Raw genomic sequence first — 12,090 nt, forward strand, 5'->3', positions numbered from 1 at the left:
TTAATGAGCATTTCTATTTAGCTTCCTTTATGTTCTGATAGCCTAGGAATGTAGAATGGTGGTCGATTCAGCAAAAACTATGCAAAATTCATTCTGTATGCAAACTGGACTTTGATATTCTGTACTTGGTATTCAGTGAAACTTGTGTTTTTTAACTTATTAATTGATTTATGGGTGGACTTGTCTTCTCTTCCAGGATGCTGGCTATGGTGAGAAGTCCTTTTTTGCTCCAGAAGAAGAAAATGAGGAAGATTTCCAGATGAAGATTGATGATGAGGTATGGCTTTACACTAATTTTTATTAGTACACCCAATTTATCCTTTTTAAAAAATATATTTTTATTGATTTCAGAGAGGAAGGGAGAGGGAGACAGTTAGAAAAATTAGTGATGAGAGGGAATCATTGATCAGCTGGCTCCTGCACGCCCCCTACTGGGGATCAAGCCCACAACCTAGGCATGTGGCATTGACTGGAATCGAACCCAGGACTCTTCAGTCCGCAGGCCGACACTCTAGCCAGTTAGCAAAACCATCTAGGACGCCCATTTATCCTTTTAAAAAGCAGCTTTATTGAGATATGATTCACATTGACTAAAGAGCACATATTTAAAATATATTATTTGGTGTGTTTTAATGTTTATACCTATGAAATTCTCATCTTAGTGCCCCTTTGAAATCCTTTTCTCTCTTTTCTCCACCTTATACCCTGACAACTATTAATCTGCTTTCTGTCACTATAGATTAGTTTTAATTTTCTAGAATTTTAGGTAAATGAAATAATATAGTATACATCCTCTTTTTTTAATTGTGTTAAAATATACGTTATACAAAATTTACGATCTTAATCTAAGTATTATATATACAGTTCAGTAGTGTCAGTACATTTACATTGTTGTACAACCAATCTCCAGAACTCTTCATTTTTTTAAAAGAATAATTTAGATTTTGAGAGGGAGAGGAAGGGGGAGAGAAACATTGATGTGAGAGTACATCTATCAGCTGCCTCCTGTATACTTCCTACCGGGGATCCAGGCCACAACCAGGGCATGTGCCCTTGACCTGGAATGAAACCGGCAACCTCCTGGTGCATGGGATGATGCCCAACTAACAGCCAAACTGGCCAGGGTGAACTCTTCATCTTATAAAACTGAAACTCTAGTCTTCATTAAGCAAGAACTTCCCAGTCCTTCCTTCTCTAGCCCCTGGCAACCACCATTGTACTTTCTGTCTCTATGAATGTTACTACTTTAGGTACTTCACCTAAGTGGAATCATACAGTTTTGGTTTTTATATGACTGTGTATTTCCTGTAGCATAATATCCTCAAGATTTGTTTGTATCAGAATTTTCTTTTTAAGGCTAAATATTTCATTGTATATATTGACATACATGCTACATTTTGTTTCTTTATTCATCCATTGATGGACATCTGATGGTTATTGTGAATAGTTCTGCTATGAACATGGGCGTCCAAATATCTGTTCAAAAACTGCTTTCAATTCTTTTGCATATATACCCAGAAGTGGTATTATTGAATCATATGGTACTATTTTTAGTTTTTTTTATGTACATCCATACTGTTTTTCAAAGCAGCTGTACCATTTTACATTCCTATCAATGATATATAGGACTTTTAGTTATTTCACATTTTTGCCAGCACTTGTTATTGTTTTTTTATTGTTTTTTTTTATAATAGCCATCCTAATGGGTGTGAAAGGGAGAGGGAGAGAGAGAAACATCAATGATGAGAGAATTATTGATCGCTGCTTCCTGTACGCCCCACATTGGGAATTGAGGACACAACCCGGGCATATGCCCTGATTGGGGATCAAACCTAGATTTCCTGGTACATAGGTCGATGCTGAACCACTGACCCCTGCTAGCTGCCTCATTGGGGTTTTGATTTACATTTGTATAATAAATAGTGATGTTGAGCATCTTTTCATGTGCTTGCTGGCCTTTTTTTTTTTTTTTTTTTTAATGATTTTTTTTTACAGAGAGGGAGAGAGACAGAAACATCGATGAGAGAGAGAAACATCCATCAGCTGCCTCCTGTACACCCCCCACTGGGGATGTGCCCACAACCAAGGTATTATACATGCCCTTGACCGGAATCGAACCCAGGACCCTTCAGTCCACAGGCTCTATCCACTGAGCCAAATAGGTTTCGGTGTGCTTGCTGGCCTTTTGTATGTCTTTCAAGAAGTGTTTATTCACATCCTTTGCCCATTTTTTAATTGGGTTGTTTGTTTTTTTGTTCATTGCAGTTTTTTTTTAATTGATCTTTAGAGAGAGTGCCGGAGGGGGGGAGAGAGAGAGAGAGAGAGAGAGAGAGAGAGAGAGAGAGAGAGAGAGAGAGAAACATTGATTGGTCGTCTCCCATACCGTCTACACTGGGAGTCAAACTCACAACCTGGGTATGTGCCCTAATCAGTAATTGAACCGTGACCTTTTGGTGTATGGGGTAATGCTCCCACTAAACTAAGCCACACCAGCCAGGACTAGGAGTTCTTTATATGTTCCTGGATATTAACCTTGCATTAGATGTGTCAAGCAAATAATTTCTTTCATTCTGTAGGTTGCCTTTTCACTCTGTTGTGTCCTTTGATGCAGAGATGTTTTTAATTTTGATGGTCAAATTTATATAATTTTATATTTATTCAACATCCAAGAAATCATTGCCAAATCCAGTGTCATGAAACATTTTCTCTGTTTTCTTTTTTAAGAGTTTTATGCATTTAGTTCTTATATTTAGGTCTTTGAATCTTTTTGTTTTTAATACTCACCCAAGGATATTTTTTCACTGATTTTTAGAGAGTGAAAGAAAGAGGGAAAAACAGAAATATTGATGTGAGAGAAACACATCAATTGGTTGCCTCCTGCATGTGCCCTTGACCAGAATTGTACCCGGGACCCTTCAGCTCACAAGCCATGGAGCTAAACTGGCTAGCGCTGGTTCATTTTAAAAAAATGTTTTTGTTGATTTCATAGAGGAAGGGACAGAGGGAGAGAGAGCGAGCACGAACTAGAAATGTCAATTATGAGAGAGAATCATTGATTGGCTGCCTCCTGCATGCTCTCCCCACACTGCGGATCGAGCCTGGAACCCAGACATGTGCCCCGAGTGGGAATCAAATTGTTACCTCCTAGTTAATAGGTTGCTGTTCAACCACTGAGCCACTCTGGCTGGGTGGATGTACCATACTTTAATAAACCATGGAAGGACATTTTGGTTGTTCCCAGTTTTTGACTATTATGAATAAAGCTGCTTTGATATTCATGTCTAAATCTTTGTGTGGACATGTTTCCTTTTTGTCTGTGGAATTTCTGTATCATGGTAATTCTATGTTTAACTCTTGGAAGAACTGCCAAACTATTTTCCAAAGTGGCTGCACCATTTTTCATTCCTGCCACCTCTGTTTGACAGTTGCAATTTCTTTACATCTTTATCAACACTTATTATTTTCTGTGTGTTTTTTATGTCCCTCTTAGAAATTGTAAAATGGTCTCTCGTTGTGTTTTTAATTTATATTTCTCTAATAGCAAAGGATGGATGTTGAGATTCTTTTCATGTGCTTATTTATCATCCAGATGTCTTTTTTGGTCAAATGTTTTTTCATCTTTTTAGCACATTTTTTTATCTTTTATTTTTTAATCCTCGCCTAAGGATATTTTTTCCATTGATTTTTAGAGAGAATGGAAGGGGGTGAGACAGAGAAAAACATGGATGTGAGAGAGACACATCTATTGGTTTCCTCCTGCACACTCCCTGACCAGGGTCTGGGCTGGGGAGGACCCTGCAACCAAGGTATATGCCCTTGACTAGAATGAACCCAGGACACTGGCCCACAGGCTGATGCTCTATCCACTGAGCCAAAACGGCTAGGGCCCATTTTTAATTAGTTGCTTGTTTTATTATTATTGAGTTTTGAAATTTCTTTATGTATTCGAGCTCTGAGTCCTTTATCGGGTATGTGAATTACAAAGATTTTCTCCTGATTTTGGTTCTTTTTTTCTCTTTTTTCTTTTTCTTTTTTTTTTTAATTTAATATATTTTATTGATTTTTTACAGAGAAGAAGAGAGAGGGATAGAGAGTTAGAAACATCGATGAGAGAGAATCATCAATCAGCTGCTTCTTGCACACCCCCTACTGGGGATGTACCCGCAACCAAGGCACATGTCCTTGACCAGAATTGAACCCGGGACCTTTCAGTCCGCAGGCCAACAACGCTCTATCCATTGAGCCAGACCGGTTTCGGCGGTGGTTCTTTCTTTAAATTAAAAAGAAAAATTATTGATTTGAGAGCGAGAGAGAGAAACATGGATTGATTTATCTACTTATTTATGTATTCATTGGTTGATTCTTGTATATGTCCTGACTGGAGATTGAACCCACAACCTTTGTGTATTGGGACAATGCTGTAACCAACTGATCTACCTGGAAAGGGCCTGTAGCTCTTTTAATTGTCTTAACAGTGTCTTATGAAGAGTAGCAGACTAATTTGTCTGTCTTTTCCTCTGTTTCTCATAGGTTTGATGTTATATCTGAGAAAGATCATATAGATTTTCTTATAAAAGTTTTATATCTTAATGTTTGAATTAATTTTTGTTTAGGTAGCGTACATGGGATAGATTAAGGTTCTTCTTTGCATGTAAATGCATGTCCAATAAATCTAACACATTTGTTAAAAAGTTGAATAATCTTTTAAAACAAAAAATTCATCATATTGCTTTCTTGCCCAAAGACATCTTTTGGGGCCTTTTTTCTTTCAGGAAGAAGTCCTTAACATAATTTACAAAGATCTTTATGACTTGTGCTGTGTACATAACTCTAATTTCCTCTCATCTCCAGTAATTATCCATTGTGTACCCTAAGCTGTAAACATACTAAAACTCAATCACTTCCCTAAATTTCTTTTGTTGGCTTCCAGGTTTTTGTAACTGCTGCCTCTGCTTAGAATATTTTTCTCTTCACTCTCCTACCATTTGACCTTCATATACAAGTTACATTCTCTTGGAAGCTTTGCCTAACTCTTGCCCTGATTCTCACCCTTCATTTAGATTAGATCATTAACCTTCCCTTCTTTATGCACATTCTAGAGGCCCTGTACATGAGTTCATGCACCAGTGGGGTCCCTTGGCTTGGCCTGTAGGATTAGGCCGAAACCAGCTCTATGACATCCCCCGAGGGGTTTTGGAATGTCAGAGGGTGCAAACTAGGCCAAGGGACCCCACAGGTGCACAATCTGGGCCGGGGAGGGACCATGGGAGTGTCCAGCCAGTCTCACTCAGTCCGGATTTGCCGGACCCCAGCAGCGAGCTAACCTACTAGTTGGAGCATCTGCCCGCTGCTGGTCAGTGAACATCATAGCAAGCAGTTGAGTGGCCTTAGCATATCCATTAGCATATTACACTTTGATTGGTTGAATGACCAACGGGTCAAATGGACTCTTAGCATATTAGGCTTTTATTTTGTAGGATAATACTTTTCTTTCCTATCATAGCTCTGATCGTACAATGTTGAATTTGGTTGGTTGACTGTCTCTTCCTCACTAATATGAGGTCCGTGAAAAAATACTGCTGGCATATGATAGATACTCAATCAGTAACTGAGGGAACGATTGTAAATGAGGTGATTCGATGAATAAAGAAGTATTGATGTACTATTCCTTTGAGGTTGGAGTGAAAAATGACTAGATGTCTAAGAATTTCAGAAATTAAGGATTCTATTGCATGGCCTTCAAGATTGAGTCTTTTTTTAAAATATATATTTTATTGATTTTTTTTTTTTTACGGAGAGGAAGGGAGAGGGATAGAGAGTTAGAAACATCGATCAGCTGCCTCTTACACACCCCCTACTGGGGATGTATGTGCCTGCAACCAAGGTACATGCCCTTGACTGGAATCGAACCTGGGACATTTCAGTCCGCAGGCCGACACTATCCTCTGAGCCAAACTGGTTTCGGCAAGATTGGGTCTTGAATAGAGAATCGGTCATTTTCCAGCTAATCATGTACTCTGACTGACCTCTGTAGATAAGCACATTTCATTTGTCTTAATTCCTCAATTATTTTGGTGAGTTGGTAAACAATATTTAGAGTCCCAGGAGAGGACAGGCTTCCTTTTTTTAAATATATTTTTATTTCAGAGAGGAATGGAGAGAGAGAGAAACATCAATGATGATAGAATCATTGACTATCTGCCTCCTTCATCTTCCCTACTAGGCAATGAGCCCACAACCATGGCATGTGCCCTTGACCAGAATTGAACCCAGGACCCTTCAATCTGTAGTCTGACATTATTTGCTGAGCCAAACCGTCTAGGGCAAGGACAGGCCTTTTTGACCAAAACTAGCAGAGGTGGGATGGACTTTGGTTTAGTGCTGCTGGGGTTAGGACTGGTGCTTTGTAAAGCGTGCTTATCATTTGATTATGAGGCCATTTGAGCCATTGGACAATCAAAATCACTAACTTCTTTGTACATCACAAAGGGGTGTGGACAACAGTGTCTGAAAACCCAGTTAAGCCCAAGACATATGGTGCTAAAGGGTATCACTGTTCCACATATTCCTCCTCAGACTTTTTGAGATCTTGACCTCTATTTAAACACAATTTAAGTACCATAGGAAAGAAGAAAAAGCTGAGTACTGGGTAGCTTTATGTAACTATTGTACTTTGTTGACAGTTTAAGAAAGCATCAAATTTACATTATTGCAATCATTCCAACCATCTAAGTATGGTTAGGCATACAACAAAAGTTCCTGTAGCCTTTAGGATCTTTTTCTATACTTCAGGTTCGCACTGCTCCTTGGAACACCACAAGGGCCTTCATTGCAGCCATGAAGGGCAAGTGTCTCTTGGAGGTTACTGGTGTGGCAGATCCCACAGGGTGTGGTGAAGGATTTTCCTATGTGAAGATTCCAAACAAACCAACACAACAGAAGGTGAGACTTGGATTTCTAGAAGGCAAAAATTAAGAGAGAACGAAATGGAGGTTAAATATTGGAGATGAATGGTATGCAGGATCTGGAAAGCAATTATGTTGACAAGGATGACCTTGGATCCTAATTTAAGTTGTTAAACTTACTGGGATTCTTACCTGTTTTGTTTTGTTTTTGAGGTAGGATGATAAAGAGCCTCAGCCAGTGAAGAAAACGGTGACAGGAACAGATGCAGACCTCCGTCGCCTCTCTTTGAAAAATGCCAAGCAACTTCTACGTAAATTTGGCGTTCCTGAGGAAGAGGTGGGTGTGGAAGAGGAAACTTAAATGCTCTTAGGGTCTTTGTATAAAGAGGGAGAAGCTAGGAGGCAGATGTAAGGAACAATCTGAAGAATTTTGTGGGGTAGCTTATAGCTGACTGGATCTTCAATACTTTTTTTAGGAGTTAACTTTCCCAGAGCTTTCTGTTTTACCTACTTTGGGTAAATTTTTTTTTAATCTATGTCTCTCACTGTGCCTTGATTTATTCTACCAGTTCTCCAAATGATTTGCATGTGTATGTGTGTGTATCTCCTGTAGATTAAAAAGTTGTCCCGCTGGGAAGTGATTGATGTGGTACGCACAATGTCAACAGAACAGGCCCGCTCTGGGGAAGGGCCAATGAGTAAATTTGCCCGTGGATCAAGGTTTTCTGTGGCTGAGCATCAAGAACGTTACAAAGAGGAATGTCAACGCATCTTTGACCTACAGAATAAGTATGTTATTTTACTGAACAATGTTATTTCAGCTGCAGAAAATCCAAGCTGGGAAAGGGGGTTGAGGTCCTCCACATGTGTCAAACACAAGGCCCGCGGGCCAAATCCGTCCCGCCAGGCCTTGCAATGTGGCCCGCACCGCGCTGTCATCACTGCACTCCGCTGCGTTTCCATCACGATGACAGTTTATGACTGTTGAGTAAACCATTCGGCCCGTGATTTAGGCTGGATTTTAGATTTTGGCCCCTTCTCTGATTGAGTTCGACACCCCTATCCTAGACACTATTTTATAATGAATAGGAGGTCACCTAATAATGTGACTTAGGTAGTCAGGTGTCTGAGATTTCAATATGGTATCTGTTCATAATACTGCTAGAATACTTCCTTCAAAACAACTTGGCAAAGATTTTGAATAGCAAGACATGCTAGATTTGAGCTTTGGTTCCATAGCAACTTTTGTGGTCTACTTGGACCTGGCAGGCACCACAATGGAAATAGGGGATACGTGTGTTTCTTTCTGAAGGCTTACTGGTGAGAGGATGGTAATGCCCTATTAAAAATGGCCAATGTGCCCTAACCGGTTTGGCTCAGTGGATAGACCATCGGCCTGTGGACTGAAAAGTCCAAGGTTAGATTCCAGTCAAAGGCATGTACCTTGGTTGCAGGCACATCCCTAGTAGGAGGTGTGCAGGAGGCAGCTGCTCGGTGTTTGTTTCTCTCACTAATGTTTCTAACACTCTATCCCTCTCCCTTCTTCTCCGTAAAAAAAAAAAATCAATAAAATATATTTTTAAAAAATGGGCAGTGTGCTAATTTGTTTCTCAGGCTTTCTCCAGGGATTCTGAATATGAAGTGCTGTACTACTTCATATTTCAAACTTGCCTTATTGACTAAATGTGTAGGAAAAATTTTTTTAAATGTCTTTATTGATTTTTAGAGAAAGGGGAAGGGAGAAGGATAGAGAGAAACAATATCAATGAGAGAGAAACATCACTGATTGACTGCCTCATGCACACCTCCTACTGGAGATTGAGTTCATAACCTGGGAAATGTGCCCTGACAGGAAATTGAACCAACAATCTCTTGATTCATGGGTCAGTGCTCAACCACTGAACCACACTACCCAGGCTAGGAAAAATTTGTAAAGCTTTTTTGGTAGGGTCCTATGAATTAGTGGACATTGAGTATTCCTTTTTCTCTTTTTTCTTTTTTATTTTAATATATATTTTATTGATTTTTTACAGAGAGGAAGAGAGAGGGATAGAGAGTTAGAAACATCAATGAGAGAGAATCATCGATCAGCTGCCTCTTGCACACCCCCTATTGGGGATGTGCCCGCAACCAAGGTACATGCCCTTGACCGGAATTGAACCTGGGACCCTTGAGTCCACAGGCCTACGCTCTATCCGCTGAGTCAGACCGGTTTTGGCTGAGTAATCCTTTTTAAAGTTGATTTTCTAATTTCCTACTCTTGCCTAAACCGTATATGTTTAGCTCTTTTACACTTTCATATTTTCCCTTGTCTTTAACTTTTTTTTTTTAGGGTTTTGTCATCAACTGAAATATTATCAACTGATACAGATAGCAGCTCAGCTGAAGATAGTGACTTTGAAGAAATGGGAAAGAATATTGAGAACATGTTGCAGAATAAGAAAACCAGCTCTCAGCTGTCACGTGAACGGGAGGAGCAGGAGCGGAAGGAACTACAGAGGATGTTACTGGGTGAGGGTAGTGGCCTTACAGACAAAAAAGAGGATTGAAAAAGTATAAATAACTTTAGACTAATAATTGAGGCAAAATCAGAGGCAGAAGTAGCAGGGGATGAGTGTAGAAAACTCTGTAGATGAGGTAGATAGCACTGAAAATTGGTCTTTAGGTTTTTCTATAGGCCACAAATTGAAGAGGAGATGCCAGTCTATTAACTGCTTCTGTCTGTGCCAGGCCTGGTCAAGCCAGGGCTATGTCCATCAAGTGAGCTTTCTGGGTATTCATCCTAGAGGGTAAGAGTTTTTAATACAGAGACCATGGATGAATTTGGGTGGTTGTTCTTGAACCCTCAGAAGTTACATGTAAAATCTGTGCAAGTGTGCCTTTTCTGAGGAGAGGATCCATGAATTTCATAAGATTCTCAAAAGGAGTTTTAGATCCTAAAAAAGGGTTTAAAATAATGAACCAAATATTGCAGAAATTGAGGGTGGGGATGATATAAAGGCCTGAACTGGTTTGTGATATGGATACTAGAATGAAAAGAAGAAAAACCAAGGTGACCTTAAAATTTCACTCTAGTGTTGGTAGAAAGATGGTGGTACCATTGATTAAAGTAGTAAATATTAAAGAAGTAGTATTAAGAAGGGAAGGTGTAATGTGTGGAATTAGATATCCCCATTGTTGTGAAGTGAACATGAGTGAACAACCCCTGGAGCCCAGACCAAATTAAAATTTAGGGAGCCTTTATTAGCCAACCGGCTACTCCTCTGCCTTTCTCCAAGCAGGGGGTCCAGAGAGCATCAGCGACCCTTTGTGTAGGACTGCTTTTAAGCCCATTTACCACATCCTGTTTTTGCAGAACAAGTAACCCAAGACAAAAAGTTTTTCCTAAGCTATGTCAGGATTATGCCATTGATGAACATGTTATTCACAGGGTCATCCTGTTTTTCAGAAAGCTGACAGTGTTCTATGAAAGAAGGCCTACATGCTGGGAAGGGGCCATGAGACCTTATCTCAAGGCCTGGCCTGGTGTTAGCACTGATAACTCTATCTGGGGCATAGTCCATGGCCTCTCTGGAAACATGCTCAAAAATTCTCATTCTCCCAACACCCATGACACTTCCCAGTATGGATTTCAAGTAGTCAGTTGAAAACTTGGATGTAGATACTGAGAGATGATAGGCTGAAGATGTAGTTCATTGAAATCCTTTAAAAACTTTGTACTAAAAAAAATGGGAACATTGGCAGTGGTAAAATGAAGCCAGGAAAGGACAATTTGGGGGCTGGTGGGAACTTTTATACTTTCTGTAGAACCATGGTTTTGAGGCATGTTGAGCTTTGAGGTTTTCTTTGAACCCCAAGAAAAGGGACATTGAGTGGCAGGGGGAATGTGTGGAAATCTTTTTCTGCCTTGCAGCAGCAGGTTCGGCAGCAGCAGGAAACAATCACAGAGATGATGATACAGCCTCTGTGACTAGCCTTAACTCCTCTGCCACTGGCCGTTGTCTCAAGATTTATCGCACATTTCGAGATGAAGAGGGGAAAGAATATGTTCGCTGTGAGACAGTTCGAAAGCCAGCTGTCATAGATGCCTATGTGCGCATACGGACAACAAAAGATGAGGAGTTCATGTGAGTGTATCTCACCACTTTCCACTTTGATTAAGATTGATAAATGGTGGGAAATGGGAGTGAGGGTGAGTGCTTGAGCACTTTCGTCTACTGGAAGTCCACTAATAGGGAACCATCTTGCCTTTTAGATTTTTGGGTTCAAGTGTTGCCAAATCACGGAGAATTCCAAATTTGCCACAAAACAAAGATATTTTCAGTTCTACCTGAGTTCTTTGCATTTTGGTTAGTTGGTTGGCTAGCAGAAATCTTAGGGATTACTCTCATTCTGAGAGAAGTGCCACTCTACAACTAAAAGGCTGATGAGTGGGGGAGATGGGAATGCCAGATGACCTCTTTTGTTTTAGTACAAGAGGCCCAGAGCACGAATTCATGCACCATAAAAGGAACTGTGGTCCAAGAGGCTGCAGTAGGGACAGGATCAGGTCTTGGCCCATCCCTTGTGCCACTATTCAGCCCCTTCCACTGCAGCCCTTGGTTCCCTGCCTGCAGAAAGTGCCATTCCTACCTGTGGGCAGTGCCACTTCTGCCATTGGCGCTAACGGTGCTGGCCCTACTCACACCTGTTGATGGAATGGAGCAATTGGGGCTGACGCCAGCAGCAGGTGTAAGCAGCAGTGGCTGCTCCCCCAATTGCCTCTCAGGGGTGGTGAAGTCCACAGGAGCCATCAGGGCCTGCAACTGGTGCTCGTACCCACTGATGGTGCTCAGTGATCAGGACCAGTGTCAGGCAACAGCAACAGGTGTGAGTGGCGGCTCTGGCACTGGCAGTGGGTGTGAGTGGGGCTGGTGCCAGCAGCAGGTGTGAACACTGGGCAGGATCATGGTGTGTGGGAGCAATAAATTTTCAGTAACCACAGAGGCTTTCCCCTATGACAGTGACCAATGCCCCACCTTGGTCTGGCATCCCCACTCATCTGCTCTACCATCCTGCCATGGCCAACGCCCACCATTGTTCTGCACACACCTCATGGTGATCAGTGCACATCATAGTGACCGGTTGTTCAGTTCCATTGTTTGGTCTCTTTGTATATTAGCCTTTTATTATATAGGATGGATGG

At 40.9% G+C, this 12,090-nt stretch overlaps 1 protein-coding gene across 16 annotated transcripts in view; it reads left to right on the forward strand.

Moving 5' to 3' along the window:
• Positions 1-12,090, forward strand: part of TAF1 (TATA-box binding protein associated factor 1) — a 103,429-nt gene that overhangs the window by 18,718 nt on the left and 72,621 nt on the right. For 15 of the 16 annotated variants that reach the window (XR_004983307.2, XM_036411497.2, XM_036411503.2 and 12 more), the window contains 6 exons: positions 197-277; positions 6,793-6,942; positions 7,123-7,242; positions 7,519-7,694; positions 9,238-9,416; positions 10,819-11,032. Coding sequence is in view for 15 of the 16 variants with exons in the window: in XM_036411497.2 (XP_036267390.1) it covers positions 197-277; positions 6,793-6,942; positions 7,123-7,242; positions 7,519-7,694; positions 9,238-9,416; positions 10,819-11,032 (920 nt within the window). In the remaining variant the exon portion in view is untranslated. The remainder of the gene's footprint in view (positions 1-196; positions 278-6,792; positions 6,943-7,122; positions 7,243-7,518; positions 7,695-9,237; positions 9,417-10,818; positions 11,033-12,090) is intronic. The other variant, XM_036411492.2, reaches the window with a different exon arrangement.

Source organism: Pipistrellus kuhlii, unplaced genomic scaffold (genome assembly GCF_014108245.1).
Source record: "Pipistrellus kuhlii isolate mPipKuh1 unplaced genomic scaffold, mPipKuh1.p scaffold_m20_p_40, whole genome shotgun sequence".
Classification (NCBI taxonomy): domain Eukaryota; kingdom Metazoa; phylum Chordata; class Mammalia; order Chiroptera; family Vespertilionidae; genus Pipistrellus; species Pipistrellus kuhlii.